The sequence below is a fragment of the Diabrotica virgifera genome, chromosome 3, assembly GCF_917563875.1.
Source record: "Diabrotica virgifera virgifera chromosome 3, PGI_DIABVI_V3a".
NCBI classification, from domain to species: domain Eukaryota; kingdom Metazoa; phylum Arthropoda; class Insecta; order Coleoptera; family Chrysomelidae; genus Diabrotica; species Diabrotica virgifera.
This window is the reverse complement of record NC_065445.1, coordinates 265,487,764-265,509,097: the sequence shown is the minus strand read 5'-3', so window position 1 is coordinate 265,509,097 and position 21,334 is coordinate 265,487,764. Positions and strand designations below refer to the sequence as shown.

The window sequence follows — 21,334 nt, the reverse complement described above, 5'->3', positions numbered from 1 at the left end:
CATATAATAACTAACAAATTATTGAAATGAATCCAACTAACATTTTATACATTGTAAGTAATGAACAACACATACCTTATAACAAACATGACATATGAAATGCTAATGAGATGTATGTAATTGAGATTTTCCACCGACAATAGTTTGTAGTTGTGGACTAATTTTACTTGTACCAATTATTAAAAGAGATTTAAGATGCTCGTCAGTTAATTTAGATCTGTATACATTTTTTGTGTACTTCATTTTGGAAAAGGTTTTCTCACACAAATAAGTAGTACCAAAAACGGAAAACAGCCCACGAGCAAATTTATGCAAATTATCAAATTGTGTCAGTGGAAGACTCTTATAAAATTCCAACAAAGATGAGTTTTCATATTTGTTCTTAATTATATCACTGCACTGAAGATCAATCATTTCCATTTGAAGTTCCGGGGCTAGGGTTTCAATGTCAGCATCAAAAGGATTCTGAAAAATCTTAATTTGATTCGCAATGGCATCAAAGTCCGAGAAACGAGTATCAAAATTTATCTTCAAAGCACTCAAAGTTTCGATTGCAAAATCGATAGGAAACTCAGTCTCAGTAGTGTGGCTGAATATTTCACATGTTTTAAAATGTGAAAAACATTTACTTCGTAGTTGTGATTGAAACAGTATCAATTTCATCCGGAATGACTTGATATTAGTGTATAAATCAGGAAGATGCTGGTTTTCTCCTTGCAATCTCAAATTCAGTTCGTTCACATGTTTTGTCAAATCAACATAGAATGCTAACTTCCATAGCCATGCGTTGTTTTGTAATTCAGTAAGAGGGCGGTGCTTTTCATTCAAAAAAATTTCGATCACTGTTCGAAGTTCAAAAAAGCGCTGAAGGACTTTCCCACAACTAAGCCAGCGTACGGCAGTATGATAAGGTAAGTCTGTTTCTCCAATCTCTGCAATAAATTGTCGGAATTGTCGGTGATTCAGCCCAAAAGATCTGATGAAATTAACAGTTGATATGACTGGTTTCAGAACGTCAGACCTATCCAAACATTTTCCGCACAAAGACTGTTGATAAATGATACAATGTAAGACTAATGGTTTTTGTATTAAATTAAAATATATCAAAAATAGGTGAATATTTGACATACTTAATAATGTTGACAGCTTACCACACTTACAAAAAATTAAATTATTCGTTATTTTACGGGAAAAAATTAAATACAGGAAAATTAATAATATGCAGTGTTGCCATCTTGGCCCTCGGAACTTACAGGAGTAATCAGTATGGCCCTAAGGCTGGAAAGTTTGGAGACCCCTGCCTTAAAGGAACGCACTATTTTCGGGGACACCCTGTATAAACCTCAAAAATATTATTTAATTACAAAGCATCGGGTATGAAAGTTTTTATTTATTTAGTTTTACAATTCTTGAAGTACTAAGACTTATCATTGCATTTTAAAATCAGGTGCATATTGAAAAACAGAAATTTTGACATTTTTTAACCTACACAACCACTTATTACAAAATTAAAACTGTTACATTTTTTACTGTACCTCGTTTACTCCTCCAGCTTATTTTGTTTATTGCCTTATTTATGATGTTATTGTTTTTAAATAAGTCTGAATACGGTCCAACCATCTATTAAGTGGTCGTTCTTGTTCTTTTTTCCCTATGGGTCTTCTATTCAGACTCTTTTGTTTGTTTTTATTAATTTTTATTTTTGTTCCTTTGTATGGCGCTTCTAATTCTTAATTTTTCTTGTCTAGAACACTCTTCGGTATGTATTCCTTCATGTATCAATTGGAGTACTTTTTTGCCACCTTTAATTTTTCTTCTTGGCCCTTTTTGAAGTTATACTTCTTTACGATCAAGAGTGAAATTTTATAATTTCCTGGCGCATGCGCACACAGACAGTATGTAGTTCGTTGCTAATCTTTCAAGATAGGTACTTATGTATATATCAGCGCAAATAAGTCATTAAAAGAATATATTAGTGTTTTTAGTAAATGTATTATTTATTATAATTTTTGTGTCTTTGGATTTGTCTTCCTCGGTAGTAAGATAATAAAATATCTAGGTATAACATTTTTATACTTCACTTGATCTATTTGTCACCGTGTTGTGTAATTATATGCGAGACGTCACTTGCAAGGGGTTCGATAGAATATTATATAAATATAGAATATAAATATAACGATATAATATAAATATTCGATAGAATATAAATATAACGAAATTACATACGGAATTAGAGCCATCTTTATGTACGAGTTTGCCTGCTTTCCACACAATAACCGGATGTAATTATAATTCGTCTTTTTTCCAAAAGGGCAAGATAAGACCGTTTAAAATATTAAAAAAAAATTAATTTATCGGAAAGCATTAACGCATCTTGGAGTTGCCCACGTTACCGGTACGCGCGATGAAATTTTCGAAACTTTGGAAGAATTTATGTGCGAAATTTGTGGTACAAAAAATTTATCAAATATCAACACACCACGATTTCAAACATTCTGCCGAAATTATAAGTCTAATAAGAAAAATGAGCCTTTTAAGAAAATATTGAAAAAGTGTGATCCATCTACTTTGCCTCCGTGCAAAGCCGAATTGAGACAGCATCTGCTAAGAACCCAGTATATCACGAGAAATGATGGATACTAAATATGGATAAATTAGATTTTAATTGGTTTGAGGGAGATTGCTTGTCTCAATCAGTTTATGATGCTATAGTTCATCAGCGAACCAAAGATAATGTCAGATATATTGCTGAAGGTAAGCTTACATACATGTTCTTTTTATAAATGAAATCTTGTTTTTTTAGTTAACTCAGTTTTCTGCTTCTTCGTGTGCCTAATCCTTTCATGACAATGGCGATCATCACGGCCCATTTTATTCTGTCTGCAGCGATTCTGAAGAGTTCTATTGTTGTTTTTAACACTCCACTACTTTAAATTTTTTAACCAGGATATGCATCGTCTTCCCGGTTCTCTTTTTTCTTGCACTTTTCCTTATATAACCAATCACATCACGTTTTTTATTTCATAGTAGGTATATAGCCAAAGTATACCAAAGTAGACTAATTTGTCTTTTTCTATCATATTTGCAAAATCTATTGTATAGTACGTATGATTTTCCTTTAATTAATAAAAAGTTACTTAAGAAACTATAATATATAATAATTACTCTAACGTTTCGAGGCACAACAACATGGGTATCGCCAGGTCACGTGATTTTTCTCGAGCCAACGGACTCGCTCAGCTACAATATAGGACGCAAACAACTATAGGTATACGCGCTTTCTCACACTGCTGCTTACCTATAGAGCTTTTCATTTACATGCACACGTAATTTGTTTAATCACCTGGCAGTTGGAAAATTTCACCAAAAAAAAACCTGTCTTTTTTAGAATATTTATTTTTAATATTAAAAAATACCCTGTCAAAATAACAATTGCACCTCCCTGTCCGGAAGGAATGTACATAGCTATGCATGTATAGTTGTATATTTTATACTCGTTAATAGTATGTATGTACAGATTCAGATGAAATCTTCTGAAGTTCAGATGCACCCCCTGAAAATAATCCTGGGGCGCCCATGCAAGTATCTTGCAGAGTTAAAATCACCCTCAAATCGCGTGGCCTATTTATTTTCTTTATATTTGAATATTTAAATTTACTTTAAAGTCACGTCAATGATATTTTTTGTAATAACAATGTTTACCCTTTTTTAACTTTGGGGGGATTTTTGGGGAAAATAACCGCTGCCCTCCAGCCAGACCGGCATTTTTGTATTAGGCTATTATGGAAGAGTCACCTGAAAAAATTTCAGGTTGCCTAAAATACCTACTCCTCAAAAATGTTTCACAGCTCTTATGTTATTATTCTCGATAGACTGTTCGACTCCATTTTTACTGTTATGTTTGTTTCATTATCTTGTGCTGGTTAAATAACATGGTTGACATCGGGTCGCCTCGTCTAAACTCCATTTTTACTTCAAAATCTTTTGATGTTTCTTCTTTAAGGCAAGTTCATTGTTAGTGTTATCCAAGGTTTTTTAATCAGGTCACTAAACTTATTAAGAACTTTTTTGAACCTTCGTCTATGCTTTTACTGTCTAATTTTTAATATAAAGTGAAAAAATCTAGCCCAAGTCAACTCACAGAAAGATCTGACCAGTTTTGGTGCAGTTATCAGTCAATTATTAAACCACTGTAACAATTCTTTTTTATCTTCTTTTGGAATCAAAACCCTGAATGGATATTTGCCTCTCTATCATTCAGATCTGGATATACCATTCAGATCTCTCTTGTACCCTTCTCCTCCATTGTCGTATATTCATGTTTTTTAGGTCGTCTTCCACGTCATCCAACCATGTGGTTCTGGGCCTTCCTTTTTTTCGCCTTTCTACCGGCTTCTTCTTCTTCTTCTTTAGCCTATTTCTATCCATCTTTGGACATATGTCTTCCCCAAATCTTTCCCTTTCCGTCTGTCCTTGGCTGTGTTTTTCCAGTTATAGGGCAGTCAATGAGAGCAAGAACAGGTTATTACCTCCGAATTATATCCTACTGCATGGATTTTAATGAAATTTTAGGAATAACCTGAAAATATCTCCTTATTCAAAGTATACCCTATGCCGATGTGTGCTTTTGTCTTGGGGGCAGTTCCCACCCCTTCTCGGGGGTGGAAAATTTTTTGGTTAAACAACTACGGAAGTTGCTAGAGAACCTAATTCTAAGCAAAAACTGTTCTATAATTTTTTTTCGAGACCTCAATACTTTTTGAGTTGTTCGTGGTTGAAAATTGGCTATTTTCATTGACCTTTTCAAACGGTTTTTTGAGAATACCTTAAAAACAATGCATCTAACTAAAAAAATTATATAAAACATTTTTGTAGCTCATAAAAAATCAAAGAGATTTGTTCCTTCCTCTTCCTCTTCTTCCTGTCCACGGTCTCCAGTTTTGTATTCCAGCATTCCATCTTTTATCTTCCTGTCTCGCATTGTGGCCCGCAAATCTCTATTTTAACCCTGTTATATGTTCAGTTACATTTTTTACTTTTGTTTTCTCTCTTATCCATTTGTTTGATTTTCTGTCTTGTAGTTTTATTCCCAACATGGATCTTTCCATTTTTCTCCGAGTTATTTCAATTTTGTTTATGTTGGCCTTGGTTAATGTCCATATTTCTGAGCCATATACGTCAGAACACGAAGGATGCACTGGTCAAATACACGGGTTTTTAGGTACCGTTGTATCTTTGTGCTTTTTAGTATCCATCTTAACCTACCAAATGCTGCCCACGGTAATCGGATTCTTCTCTGTACTTCAATTGTTTGGTTCTCTTTATTTGCTTTGATTATTTGACCCAGGTATATATATTCGTCAACAACCTCAATATTGACATTATTTATATTTATTCTGTCGTTTGGATTTGTCATGATTTTGGTTTTACTCATGTTCATTTTTATTCCTTTCTACCGGCTTCCATTGTAATATTTAACTCATAGAAAAAATTACACACTGGTAACTATGCTACAATAATACACAAAATTTCAATAAAAAATCTCAATTATAATATAATATCTTTATTAATTTACATAATTATAAACGGATTTAGTCTTTTTATACAAAATAAAAAAATAATTAAAAATGATGGATCATGCATGGAGTACAAAATGAATTCCCTAGCAGTACTATCTCTTCTTTTACTTGACACGCAGTTTATTAAAAAATCCACCTTCAAAAGAAAATCAAAATATTAACTGTACAAAATTCGTAAACAATAACAAAAAGAGCAAATGTTAGTACGAAACGAAAATTTAAATCTGGCGTGTTATATTGTGGTATAATACAAACTTTGTGCGGGTTTGACGTTTTGATTATTTATCATTACAAGACAATAGGGAACTTGCACATTTTTTTTAATACATAATAATGTTCAGTTTTGTATAAAAATGAGATTTCCAAAATTTTATGCTTCAAAAACTCATAACAACTTAGAAGTACAAATTTAAAGTCTTCTGTATTTTAAAATAGTTCAAACGACCCGTGACGTCACACAGTTTAACTATATGGTTCCGTTTATGGTTATAATTAGGTATATTCTTCTTCTTCTTTAGTTTATTGGCCTCCACCTACTTGGGTATACCTCGTCGCGGAATAAAGGAAAAATATTTATATTCTATTAACATTTATCGTATGTCATTGTAATAATATATACCAGTTTGACATTGGAGTTTGAAATAGTTATTGAAGGAAAGGAAAGAAGGTTTACTAAGGAAAATAAAACCATTTTGTAAAAGTACACGTTTTCTATGAATAGTTCAAACGATCAAAAACACTTGTAACGTCACATAACTGTATTTTCTACTGACGTTTATAACGTCTACTTTAAAATTCTGTTTACTTTGTTGGAAGAATGTAAACATATAAACGGATGACGTCACGACGCGTTTTGAGCTGGCTGGTATAATTTGAATTTTTAATCGTCTTTAGGGGCCAAACGAAAGCCAAACAAAACTTTTTTTATCTTTGATACATGTTTTAAATTATGTTCTGTTGTGATTTATAACATTTTTTTCGAATTTAAAATTTTATGCAAGTTCCCTATTATAGATATCTATTTATTATTTTCAAACGACGCCGTAATCTCACCAACAAAAGTGCTATATAATATAAAGCAAGGTTTTTAGATTTATTGTCTCTATAAACATGTTATTTTTGTTAATAATTAATGCCAGCTAAGAACGGTTCTTGACCGTACTTAGGAAACGGATTAATACAGGTTTGGAATAAACTTTTATAATACAAAAGTGATCTACTTTATATGTTACATTCAGTAAATTAATTGTTCGGTAGTTTTACATATTCTGTGGTCTCCTTGTTTTGGAATTGTCACTATAATTCTATTACATTTTTCGGGTATTATTTACTCCATATACAGGGTGTCCCCGAAAATAGCGCGTTCCTTTAAGGTATGGGTATAATACACAATTTAGAACAAAAAAGTCCAATAACATTTTTCTCTAAAGTTAACAGTTTCCAAGAAAAAAATTACATTGTTCTCCATATAAGTGAATTTTTATTTTCATAAATTTGAATGACATGGCAACGTAGCCTAGAAGAAGAAATTTAACCTAATAACCCCTTGTTTATTTACTTTGAGGTGTGATTTTTGGGGTTATTGACATCGTAGGTACCTACCTGCAAAATATTGGATATGGGTTTGGTTGATATTTACATTATTTTACCTACCAGATGCAACTGACCTACAAACCTACTTTTTTAATCTTTAGATTTTTGAGTTGCGCGTTGTTGTCAGACTTCCAAATTGGCATATCAAAACGTATTTTCGTTTTTTGGTCAAACGGATCAATTTAGAAAAAAAATGTTATAAGACTCCTTTGCTCTACATTGTGCCTTATACCTATACCTTTAAGGAACACACTATTTTCGGGGACACCCTGTATTCTATAATAGTTCATAAACCTTTCTGAATAGTGCATTCCTTCCGTATTTTTGAGGTTCTACACATATTCCGTCGTCTCCCGGTGTGTTTCCGATTTTTTAGTTTGCATGTTTTATCTTTCACTTCTCTTAGGTACATTCTTCTTCATAATTTTGTTCCGTGTTCATTATTGTTTCTCTTTCTTCTCTCTCCATTTTTGATATAGGTATTTCTTCGAAATACTTATTCCATTTTCTGCTTCTATAGCTACATTAGCTGTCCGTTTTCGGTTACCTAGTTTAAAGCATTGTATCTTTTATTTTCTGTTTATATCTCGTTCATAATTTCTTCTTCCACCTTTGTTTTCCGTCGATTTAAACAATTTATCTGCCTTTTTCTTTTGATTTTTATTATTTTTCTCGTTCCCCTTCTTTGCTTGTGCTTAATCATTTCATCTTGTTTTATTCTTTTCTACCACTGCTATTTTGCACTTATCATCAAACCAATTATTTCATCTTGCATTTTGCCAATCACTTTCTCTGTTGCTTTGTTTATTCCTTGTTTTTGCAGGTATGCTGTATGAAAGCATGTATGTAGCATGTAGAAAACAAAAATTAAGTGTTTTAATTTACCCTCGGCATTTACTCAGGGATATCAGTTATTTGAAACGCATTAGAAGAATGCTTGTGTTTCTACTTCTCTGCAAGCGTTTTCAGTTGCACTTTAAACGAATAAGTCTACAAAGGTAGTGCACATTACGTCTGCGCATCTGACCAGACAAGCTAGATTAGGAAAGCTATACCTGTGTGAGTTTTGTGCTATGAATAATGGTTACATTGATATGCGGTGTTATAATGAACTGTGCATGATACATTACAGTTTCTTGTTTTAAATACATTAATATGATTACATAATATTTATCCATTATCTTATTTACAGTCATAATGTGATTACTTCATGAAATTTACTTTTCCTTGAAGGTCTTTTCATGGAATATCTAAAATCGTATACCCAACAAAATTTGTACAAACAAAAAAATGTTAAAAAGCTGTACAAAGCATTACAGTAAAACAGTGTTGTAGTGTAAAATAAAATGTTAAAAGAGTAGATAGGTGCAACTTTCAACCAGTGTTGAAATAATAAGGGCTATTCTGTTAATTCAACTCAAAACGAAAGACAAGAACAGTGCGCAAGTCTAACACCCCAAGCAGCAAACCTACTGGACCTACTTACATTTATAGCCGGGAATTTTTGTAGAATTTAAGTATATTAGTTTGGTAAATTTATACAAATCTATTTTCATATACTAAATAACCTGGTATACACCAAGACAACACAGAATAGCCCTGAAACAAATATCTTTTTGTAGAAGGTTGTTAAATCAGCGCAGGTGCTTTAAAACTGTCATGTCTACTAGTGGTCGAAGAACGAAGTTCTAATTTTACCAACACAAATTTTAACAACTAATACGTACAACATTTTTCTAAAGGTAATACACGCATATTTACCTATAATAAATGCGAGGAATACCTATGTCAGGGGTCACCAATTAGTTTCCCTGAGGGTCCGTTTCAAAAACTTATGACACTTCCGGGGTCCAGATTTAATGCTACCTGTGTCTGGTTATCGGTTTCTTGTTAAAAAATATCCCCTATAAACCAATCAGAAGGGTGCTGAGAGAAATTTTTGGGCAGAAATTGTTTAACATTTTTTTAACAAATTCAAAATATCACCTTTTTTGCCCTCGAAAATATGTTTTTAGCATTTTTGGGCCATCTTAACCCTCCGTTAGTCGCTAGGATAAACGGAGCATCAAGAGTCGCTACGGTATCAGAGACCGACAATTTAAAAAAAAATAGTTATTGCTATAAAATTCGTACAAATATTTTATATTGTGTATAGGAATGACTGAAAAATATTTTTGAAAATGTTTTATTGAAAAACAACAGATATAAAATGAAAAACCGCTTTCATTTTCACTTCCCTCATCGTCTAAATAATTTTCATCGTCGCTAGGAACCATTTCCCATAATTCCATTCCAACGTTTTTGTTCGGCTTCAAAGGACATCTATAAATGAAACTTGACCAAAACTTACCGATAAAATGCAATAATAAGATGCTAAATCTTTACCTGAACTGCAAGTTATGCCAATAAAGTAATAACCACACCGTTAGTCGCTGCGGAGTCTTGCACCGAAAATAGCTATAAAACTCACACAACTGTACCCAAGTAGGTAAGAATGTACACTAACACGAGGTTAGTTGATAGGAAGAGGTACAGAAAGTGGCGATAGAAAAAAACATTTATTTTGTAAATCCCGAATGAATAATTCTGTCGTCGGTGTGTGACACCGATAGCGACTAACGGAGGGTTAAACAAAAAAGATCTGACATTTTCTTAAAACTTGAAAGATTTCGGGTTTTATGCGATTTAAAATTTGAAAAATGCGAAAATGAACATTTTTGAAGCTTGAAAACTCATGTTTAAATTATTATTTTTGCGGTTGTCAAGTGCCTAAATTGTTTAAACATTTAATTTCAATATTCAGTTGTTTTTAATTGTTAATGATGCGCAATAATTCGCGCAAAATAAGCCTCGATTACTCGTAAGAATCTTGAAATTGAATGAATAAAGTTTTAGGTACTTGGCCACCTGAAAACTAATAATTTATATATATGAGTTTTCAAGTATGGAAATGCCTATTTTTCCATTTTTCAGATTTTAAATCGCTTATAACTCGAAAACTATCAACTTTTCAGAAATATGGAAACAGACCGTTTTTGTTTAAAATTACCCAAAAAAGGCAGAGAGGTAATTTTGAATTTGTTTAAAAAAATTGTTTCGCCCGGCGCCCCTCTGATGTGTTTAAAGGGGACATATTTGATCAAGAATCCGCAAAGAAACGAATCAGAAATTGTTTATTTTGAACACAGCAACACAGTGATATTTTAAAAGTTAAGAATTTATATTGTGAATGTTAATGACGTCTTTCTCAAGTTTTTAGACATCTTTATTTTGTACATAGTTATTAACTATCTATAAATCCAGTTATTGAAACTGAGAAATTTAAAATAAATAATGTAATGATAGTACAAAATGGTAACTAACATGTTATCTTTTCTACAATATTAGTTTCAATGCGAGTAGCAGTTTACTCAAACTCCGATTATAAAAAGTATGTATAACAATAAGGAGCATACTCTTTACAAAATTAAATTATCAGTGGGAAAAATGACATTTTTTATTATGTACAACCTGTCTGAAGTTTTGAGTGAGTTTAGTGCAACTGATTCTCATTAGGGAGTTAAGATATTCATCTGTTAGCTGAGACCTGTACCGATTTTTATTAAAGTTCATTCTTGATAAAGCGGCTTCGCACATATAAGTTGAGCCAAACGTAGTACACAATTTCATGGCCAAACATTTTCAAAATTACCAAACACTATATTCTGAATTCAATGGCGGTCCGCATAAAACTAGCCCACGGTCCGCATGCGCACCGCGGTCCGCCAATTGGTGACCCCTGACCTATGTGACACACAGTTTGGTTTCCATAACGGGTTTATAACGAGAGAGGAGTTGTTTGGGATGAACGTACTTGCTCAAAGATAATATGATATATCTGTAGATATGTACTGTTGTTTTATTGACTTCCAAAACGCATTTGATAGTGTGGAGCACTCTATATTGATCGAATTTCTAAGAGACATTGGCTTGGATCTTGGATGGCAGAGATGTTCGCATAATAATTATCCAATTAATTATGCAATAATTTGCAATTATTGCAAAAATCAAACCTCAGCTTTAGTAGATGGTTTGGAATCACAGGCTCTTAATATTAAAAAAGTAGTACGGCAGAGATGAGTTTACTCCGAAAGAATATTTAAGAAATGTACTTTCTGAAAAACAAGAAGGAATCATTGTGATCGGAGAACGAAGAAGTCATCAATACTTTTCGATATGCAGACGACAGAGTACTGCTAGTTTTTACTCAAAAAGAAGATCTGAAAACGTTACTTGACAGTGTCGTTGAGAGCTGTAAGAAGCAGGTCTGGATTTGAATTTACGGAAAACCAAAATACTCGCAATAAAAACAACAAACTATAAAACCGTCTATATATGTCTTCTTTTTTTAAGTTCCTTCTTCTATCGCAGGTTGGAAATCATCATGGCAATGCGGATGCTGTTGACTGCTGCTCTAAATAGCTCTGCACTACTGCATTCGAAACATTCCATTAAGTTCTTAAGTCGTCTTCCCACATTTCGCTTTCCTCGGATTTGCCTTGCATAATAAGTTGTAATAATGAAATCCATAAGGAAAAATTTCCTGTAGCTGGCTGTATACCATTAATTACAAACATTGAAGAAAAAGATCTTCTGTGCAAGAGGTGTATTTATTTAAAACCCCAATAAAGGGCCACATTAAAAAACAGAACGTTTTTGCTCTAAATAGAGCATCATCAGTGTTCTAAGCAAGCTCTACATGTTAAGCCACCAAAAATACATGCATTAAAACCTTTAAAATGCCGACTAAAACATTGGCGTGTTATATATTAAACCCTGGCGATGGGTGAAATTTAAGAAAGATATAGATTAGTTGGCTTTCACCTTTCTATTTGTGAAGACAGAGAAATCAACTCAACCACCCACATGCTCGTGGTATAGTCATATGATGCTTTGAGGTAGGTATATCTTTCTTAAATTTCACCCATCGCCAGGGTTTAATATATAACACGCCAATGTAAGGCTTTTAGTCGGCATTTTAAGGGTTTTAATCCATGTATTTTTGGTCGCTTAGCATGTAGAGCTTGCTTAGAACACTGATGATGCTCTCTTTAGAGCGAAAACGTTCTGTTTTTTAATGTGGCCCTTTATTGGGGTTTTAAATAAAGGTACCTCTTACACACAAGATCTTTTTCTTCAATTTTTGTAATAATGAGTATTTTTGCCCTCTCATCACATGTCCCAAGTACTCAAGTTTTCGTCTTTTGAAAGTTAATATTATTTCCGGTTTATTTCCTAGCCTTCTAGTTACTTCCATGTTTGACATTCTTTGAATCCATGATATTCGTAGGATTCTTCTATATATGTAAATAGTACCAAACTTGAGTAAGTTGATCAAATTGTTTACCTTGGATATCAGTTTAATTGTAACGCAGAGAGTCACGATGAAATTAGATCCAGAAAAGAGCAGGCCCGAGCCGCATTTAGAAAGATGTCCAAGGTATGTAACAGAGACCTAAAATTGGCATTGAGGATCCGCCTACTTCACTGCTACGTGTTCTCGGTCTTACTCTATGGTGTCGAATCTTGGACTGTGAATAAAAGTGATCTAAATCGCCTTGAGGCTTCCGAAATGTGGTGCTATAGAAGAATTTTAAAAGTTTCTTTCTCTAAGTTAAGAAAGCTGAAAGAAAGGGACAAGATTATGACTTTGAAGACGATTGTTAACATCATAACAGATAGAGAACTCTTCTTGACATTCTTCTCACTTTTATGTAACTTGTAACCAAGGAAAGGTGATAAGTAAAAAGTATTACTTTCAGTCCACAATCTTCACGGCCTTTCAAAGAAAGTATATTGCTATTTTCGAACTCTAGCTTTTTTGAAAATAAAATGTATCGTAGTAAATAGCAATATTACCATATTATGTGAATTTGTTACCCTCATTTAAGAGATTTACCTACTAAATCCCGTTTATAGTAAAAAGTTCCAGTACTTGAAGTTCTATAAATATATATTCTTTCTTACATAACTGGTATTCTAATAAGCTAGAAATAAGCCTAAATTTATTTGACGGAACTTTAATATTATATGGGGGATTAGAATCAAAACTCATACAGTCCAAATTTGTCATTTTTAGATCACATTTTGTCTTTTGTAGTAATTTTCAGTAGGAATTAAAATATGTCGTCTATCGTTAATGCACTATAAAGAACCGAAGTACCTGGGCAAAGAAAAAAAATAAGAAATGCTAAGGAAACATACTTAGAAGTGGACTACTAGATTGAAAGAAGCAATAGTGATTGAGTATCAAACAACAGTGTAGAACGTTTTAAAATGGTGTTATATAGGTACTATATAAACCGTTTGGATTAAATGAGTTTTGAATCTATTTCCCCCACATATACCATCTACAAATAAAATAATTAGTTATTAAGCTAAAGCTATTGTTAATGACCGGATATAGCTTTAGACAAAGCTTTAGACAAAATGTCACTACCTATGGATTTAAGGCCGCTAGTGATTTTGTCTGATATGGAAGTCCCCGAGCTTGGTTTGTTGGTTTGTGGATATCCTCCATATTGTTGGTATCCGGTTTGTCTTTGATTACCTAAAACAGAATAATAATGATTTTGTAGTAGTTGTTATTTTTGTAATTGCTTCTCACTATTCAACAAAAAATATATACTATTAATTTCCACAAGCTAAACTTAGTAAATACGTATAAGTATTATTGTAATTACAAATAAGTCTGTATGTATATATGCAAAATAAAAATTCTTATTTTCTCTATATATCATATTACTTGAATTTCAGAGACAAAGCTCTAATTATTTTAAGCTATTTAACATTAAAACAACAAATCGATATGGAATTGACCATATAATGATCAAAGATCAGAATAGAGACAGGAGAAAACCAAAAAATAATGAAACTGAACAAATATCAAAAAATAAATATCATAAAATGAAGGGATGACGGTTTTGTTACATTTAAGAGTGTTACATTTTATGTCAATGTTAAGTGGAATCCAATATCTTTGTTACTCGAATCCTTAGAAATTACTACTTAGATAGAAGTGTATATCTATTATAACTAAGTCATAGGCCGCTTTGAAATCCACGAATATGTGGTGTGTATCAACGCCGAACCGTAGGATTTTTCAAGAATCCGCCTCACTGTAACGATTTGTACTATTGTTAATTTATTGTATGCATTAGAGAAACACAAATTTATTGTGTCTGTATAAGTTTTAGCTAATATAAAAATGTGAAATTTGAAATAGTATCTTATTTAAAAAATAGAATAGTGAGAACCTGTTAGGCTGTTTAAATGTAATGAAATACGTGCAAACATTCGTGTGCGATATAGCTAATAAGGCTGCATGTGAATAAAAACGAAGTGGAATGTACAATCGGTCGATAAATCTTTATACATCACACTTACTAGCGCGGGAAAAGTTCTACAAGAAGAACGAGTATTTCTGTATTATAGTTTTTCTATCTGAATGTCAAATATCAACTAAATAGTAAATAATTTATCATAATTTCTACTAAAAATCATTTATTGACCAAGTAATAACTTATGGTATGTATTTATGTATGGTATGTATTATGGTAGGAGTATGGAGTAGGTAAGTGGTCTGTGAAAAGATTTATAAATCCGTTATATTTTTAAACATTAGATAATTGAGGAAATATACATTGTGCCGAAAATACATATGTGTAGAACGTTTTGTGTAGAATTTTTTCTACGTTATTCATGATACATCTATGTAAGTACCTACATATTGCTTTTTAATATTATATAACCTGAAAATTCTTTAATATATGTTAAACGTTCAAACATTACTTGACACATAAATATTATACGCTGTACTTAAACTGCCGTCAAACGGTCTTGCACTATAATGCCGTTAATTTAACAGCAATAACGTCATTCGTATGATGCGTTTGACGGCATTTTCTTCGGCTGCCGTTCGCGTTCACTTGCAATTCAGCATATATACACGTGGTGAGTTGACGATTCGCTTATCTTATTTTATTAGGGTGTCCCGAAAAGATTGGTCATAAATTATACCACAGATTCTGGGGTCAAAAATAGGTTGATTGAACCTAACTTACCTTAGTACAAATATGCACACAAAAAAAGTTACAGCCCTTTGAAGTTATAAAATGAAAATCAATTTTTTCCAATATATCGAAAACTATTAAGGATTTTTTATCGAAAATGGACATGTGCCATTCTTATGGCAGGAACATCTTAAAAAAATATATAGTGAAATTTGTGCACCCCATAAAAGTTTTATGGGGGTTCTGTTCCCTTAAACCCCCCAAATTTTTGTGTACGTTCCAATTAAATTATATTATTATTCTGGTACCATTGGTTAAACACAGTGTTTTTGAAACTTTTTTGCCTCCCACTACTTTCTCGACAAGCTAGTTTTTATCGAGATATTTTGAATATTTGTCAAATCCACCACATTTTTGTAATATGAAGTACGATTATAGGGACCTGGAAATAATATGAAAATTTACATTTGTAGGTATATTTTGAACCATATTAAACAAGAAGCCATATTTACGAAAAAATACTAAGAGGCAAAAAAGTTTTAAAAACACTATGTTTAACTAATGGTACCGCAATAATAGTTTAATTGGAACGTACTCAAAAAATTGGGGTGTTTAAAGGAACGAAACCCCCATAAAATTTTTATGTAAACATATTGAAAAAGAAGCCACACCTCACTAAAAACTGGCTTATCGAAAAAATACTATGAGCCAAAAAAGTTTTAAAAATATTGTGTTTATTATTGTTTACCACAATAATAATTTAATTTGAACGTACACAAAAGTTTGGGAGGGTTTAAGGGAACAAAACCCCATAAAATTTTTATGGGGTGTACAAATTTCACTGTTGTTTTTTTCTTAAGATGTTTCTGGCATAAGAATGTCATGTGTCCATTTTCAATAAAAAATCTTTAAGAGGTTATGATATTATGAAAAAAAAAATCGATTTTGATTTTGTAACTTCAAATGGCTGTAACTTTTTTTGTGTGCACTACTGTATTTAGGTAAGTGAGGTTCAATCAACTTATTTTTAACCCTAGAATCTGTGGTATAATTTATGACCAATCTTTTCGGGACACCCTGTAGTGCCCGTCTCAGTATACATATGGTTACAAGCGTTATATTTCTTACTGATTGTTAATTATTGTGGGAATAATAAGTTTGAATTTGGAAAACTTGAATGACTTAGGTAAGTGTCATTATTGAGCGTCCGTTCGTTTCTTAAATATTGGTACTTTTAGTTAGGTTAAGTATTGGTATGCCAATGATGTTAAAAGTTGGCGATACATTTTCCTCATTTGCCGATGCAAAAAAAAGCCGTCTCGGAACTTAGATAAAGTACATTTACCACGTTTTAGATACGAGATGTACGTACTATTGCAAGCAGTAAAATTAAGAGGCCCATAGAAAGCTTTGTCGCCAAGTAAAATGCCAGTGGCAGTAAAGAAACGAGGACGCCCAAAAGGACAAGGCCTGACAGCAATAGGACTACCAAAGAAAAAGAAAAGGAACCCCAAAACATTTCCAAATAAATCCAGGGTTCCATTCCAAAGAAAGGATTAAATTTCTATAATTAATTTTTTTTCTTAGTTTACAACAGGTTTTACAATAAATAAAGACTAATTTAATTATGTATTTATCATTCATTACCCATAATTAAAATACGTTTTAATACTTTACTTTGTTTTCTTTTTCGTTTATAAGAAAATCTTCTAATATTAATAAATTCTTTATCAGAAAATGATACTAAGATGGCCAGCCTCCAAGCGAACGGCAGCCGAAGAAAATAAGAACGCATCATAAGAATGACGTCATGGCTGTGCACGACCGTTTGACGGCAGTTTAAGTACAGCGAATATTATATACAAAAATAATACATTAGAAGAATCCACATTTTCTGGATCAGATAACTGGCAAAGTCTGGAAGTGTGGAGGCAAACTCTTAAACAAAACATTTAAGCCTTAGAATTACAAAAACAGAGCATCTACAACGTTTATTTCTATATAAAATTACTACTACAAATAAAATGATAACTTGGGATGGTTTATGAAAAGTAATACATGCATCAAAAGAATAATAATGCCATGTAGATCGGAAACTAGAAAACTAAGGGCAGAGAAGGAAGAATGAGATGAAAGCAGGATCTCACTAGGGATAAAAAAAGCTGTAATCACAAAGCTCATTTCAAAGCTTAGCATGTGCAAAAATATTTAGCTCATCAAAGTTGAATACTCTAAAACAGGGGCTCCCAGCCTTTTGACAACTGCGTACCACCTGAAATATTTTGAAGATTCTGGCGTACCACCAAACACTGGAGGGCATGGAATGAAAAAAGTCTTCCCTCCCCCTCCCCCCTTCGTAAATTCGACACGATCTTCCTAAATTTTATATTAAATTAGGCATTAACTTTTCCAAGTCTTTATCAAGATCAGCCAAAAAAAAGATACAAATTGACAAAAATCAACGTTAGTCATTGTGTATCGAGATTAATGCGAAGCTTGTTGCAGTTTGCCTGTGATTAAAGTGTCAATTACTGGAGTAATTGAACTTAAGTTTATTCTTAAGTCCTCTTCAACACTTCATGTTAGTCTGTTTATATATTAATTTTTTATATACAATAGTTCAGAAAACTAGTCTCACACAAATAACTAGTGACAAATGGCATCAAAAATAGCATAGCTTGCTGGAAGAGCATTGGATAATCGGTTTTACACCCGATCCAGAAGTCAATTACAGATTTCTCTTTAATGTTCATAAAACTGTCTTCTGTTAGATCGATGAATGTTTCCTGTAATTCTAACTCATTTAGTGCGGTTCCTGCAAAAGAATTTCTGATCCAGTCAAGTTTGGAATAATCTTTTGAAACAAGCAACACATTGTTGAATAGGATTGTTACTATTTTCTGTGCCAGACTTGACTATAAAACCGTACTGTAAGCAGCTTTCGTGGTATTTCCGATTGGCCTGTGGTTTAGGTTTATTAACACTATCCTTTGAAGTCTCAGGGTTCACCAAAACCGCTTCACAGTTTAATATGGAATCAAAACAAATTTTCTTACACAGCTGGATGAAACATAGTGACCGCAGAGTGGAAAAATAAGAGTGGCGTGGCAGAGGAGGGCAGCGAACAGCAGCTGACCTAACAGACCGCACTGGCACTTTCGCAGATAGAGGTCCAGCGTAATCGCTTGTTTCGCCCATGATACGCATACCACCTTAAATCTTCCCGCGTACCACCAGTGGTACGCGTACCACCGGTTGGGAACCACCAGGTCAGAAAATATACAGCCAAATTGACCACACACTTGAATGAAGAATGCTTGTGCAAAATCAGAACACTATATGGCCATAGCTACTCTAACACGAAAAGTTACGAAACAGAAAAACCAACAGAAAAAATGAAATCCACAAGGAAGAATTTCCTGTAGCTGGCTGTATGCCATTAATTACAAAAAAAATGATGAAAAATCTTGTTTATAAAAGGTATATTTATATTAAAAAACCCTAAAAAGGGCTACAAATACAACAGAACGTTTTCGCTCTAAAAAGAACATCATCAGTGTTCTTGCAAGCTTTACATACCTCCCACCAAAAATACATCGGATAAAACCGTTTAAATGTCGACTAAATGTCTTACATTCTATATCTTCACATTGAGAAACCTAAAAGTCAACTGTTGACTATGTATAATGCCGTAGAGCAGATCCTTAGGGATTTCATCCATCCTTTGGATTTAACATTTAACATTCTAATGTAAGACATTGAGTCGACGTTTAAATGGTTTTAAACGATGTATTTTTGGTCGCTTAGCATGTAACGCTTGCAAGAACACTGATGATGCTCTTTTTAGAGCGAAAACGTTCTATTGTATTTGTAGCCCTTTTTAGGGTTTTTAAAATAAATTTATTTTTATAAAAAAAAATTTTCATCAAATTTTTTTTTTTTCGAAAAAAATTAAATTTCTATTAATTACAAAATGCAGATATTAGAAAGAAATATGAAAACGAAATAACAGTGCAAATAAGAGGGAAATATGAATCAAAATGGGAGGATTATCAAAAAATCAATAGAAGCTACAAATAAGCAGATATGTATAAAGATCATGGGAAACAAAAAATGATTGATATAACCAGGGATGTAAAGAAATAACAGCAAAAAAGGTGCAAAGGAGAATTAAACGGCTTAGAACGGATAAACAGGAAGACTAATAACTGATTCAGAAAAAACTATTATTAATTAAAAATAACTAACAAAATTATAACACAAAATAAAAGAAATACCTACCAGATAAAAAAATGCAAGAAATAGATCAGAAAAAGACAAAAATAGAAACATGAAAAATTTTTAAAAAATATTAAAGAACAAACCAAAAATACAAATGTAAAGCAAAAGCAATAAAAAATAAAAAGGGAATAGTTATAATAGAGAACAATGAATATAAGCTAGTAGGTATGGGAGATCACTACAGAGAACTTTTGACGAAGGAATATACCTACTAAACAACAAACGAATGAGGAAGATGAAACGGTAGACGAAGAAGAAGCAGAGGAATTAAACATCTAAATCTCAAAGAAACCAACAATAGACGAAATGAAGGAAGTATACGGAAGGGCAAAAATGAAATAGCTTCCGACCAAGATCAAAGTGGCTGCAAGATGATGAAGAATATTTACAAAACGCACGAGTGAAATAATGGCAGGGAAAAACTACATACAGGAAAAATGGAGAGAGATCTTTAAAAAGGTATTGATTCTTCTAAGAAATAGGATCCAGAAAGCAGTTTTTGCCACTTAACCCCACATCGGGTGTAGAATAATAAAAAAAACACTGCATCATTATATCATATATCCCAAGTTTTTAGTTATATTTATACAGGTTGATTATTTTAAATTAGTTTCTGTTCCCTACACCTTCAAAAGCTTTAGTATTGTTAATTAATTTAAAACAAAAAACAAATACGTACGTAAAACTGGTAAATCTATTCCAAAAAGAGATTAGGAGACTTACCTACTTAGAATGTGAACTTACTTTGTGATGGATTGTGCTATGAATGAAATTATTTACTAAATATGTCGAAATCCTGATATCATTTCATATTAACCTAATTGTTTTAAATAATTTTTTAAAGGAAATAAACAATAAAGTCAGTATTAGAATTTATTTGATTCTAGATTATATTCTTTTTGCGTTTACCAGCTATTCAGACATACATTTATTTGGAATCTTTATTAGATTTGGATTTTCCTGTAAAAAAGCAGGCTAGATAGGTCATGTACCAAACAAGTAGAGATAACATAGAAACAAAAACCATCTTTACCGCACAACCTACAGGAAAGCGCTCCCAGACACACTAGAAAATTACAAACAAAGGAAAAACAGAATACTTTATCACAAAAATTAAACATAGTTTTTTATTATGTATATTTACGTATCCTACTATGTCTATTATGAAGTTCTTTTATACTGTTACGCCAGCCCTTGCTACATCGCATGTTTAGTCTCTTCTTAAGTTGTTTGAAATCATCTGGCTATATCATCACGGCTACGGTCTGAAGCACATCCAAAGCATCTCCTCGAAGAGCAATAGTCAGGTGTTAAGCCTTTTTTTCGGACCATCCGTTCGCTCTTGCAGTTGTTTCATGTAGTTATTCCACGACGATTTTCCGTCGAAAGTTGGGACACGAACACAAATTTCACTCCCTTCAAACATCAGCAGTAGTTCCAACTTCATTTCGTTCTGTTCGCCTCATCAACTTTTATCTCTACTATAATTGATCGAATTCCTCTGTTCCTATTTCTTATATCTTATAGTCGACAACAACTTTGTTTTAGAATGAAGATGTTTTATCGTCAAGAGAAGAAATCTCAGAAGTGATCTTGGAGATTTAGAAAAATATGTTAGCAACAGTTTTGCTTTCCACAGAAGAAATATCGTTAGAAATTTCTAAAGAATCAATGTTCTTTATGTGAAACTAGATTGGCGAATGATCAAGATTGAATTGGGACAGGTAGACAAAAATATGTTGGAATTGAACAGGGCAGGGTAACAGAGAACAGGGAAAACATGTAGGGAAGGCGTCCCATATACTGGACAGAGACCTGAAAGGAGTGAGA

The 21,334-nt window shown here is 32.7% G+C and overlaps 1 protein-coding gene across 6 annotated transcripts in view; it reads right to left on the bottom strand.

The window, feature by feature from the left end:
• Positions 1-5,547: 5,547 nt before the first annotated feature.
• LOC114325814 (FHA domain-containing protein FhaA) overlaps positions 5,548-21,334 on the bottom strand; it is a 69,116-nt gene continuing 53,329 nt past the window's right edge. For 3 of the 6 annotated variants that reach the window (XR_003651739.2, XR_007697330.1, XR_003651740.2), the window contains exons 7-9: positions 13,651-13,761; positions 8,659-8,771; positions 5,548-5,715 (exon numbers count right to left, since the gene is read on the bottom strand). Coding sequence is in view for 3 of the 6 variants with exons in the window: in XM_050647360.1 (XP_050503317.1) it covers positions 5,684-5,715; positions 13,651-13,761 (143 nt within the window). In the remaining 3 variants the exon portion in view is untranslated. The remainder of the gene's footprint in view (positions 5,716-8,658; positions 8,772-13,650; positions 13,762-21,334) is intronic. The other 3 variants (XM_050647360.1, XM_028273946.2, XM_028273956.2) reach the window with 1 other exon arrangement.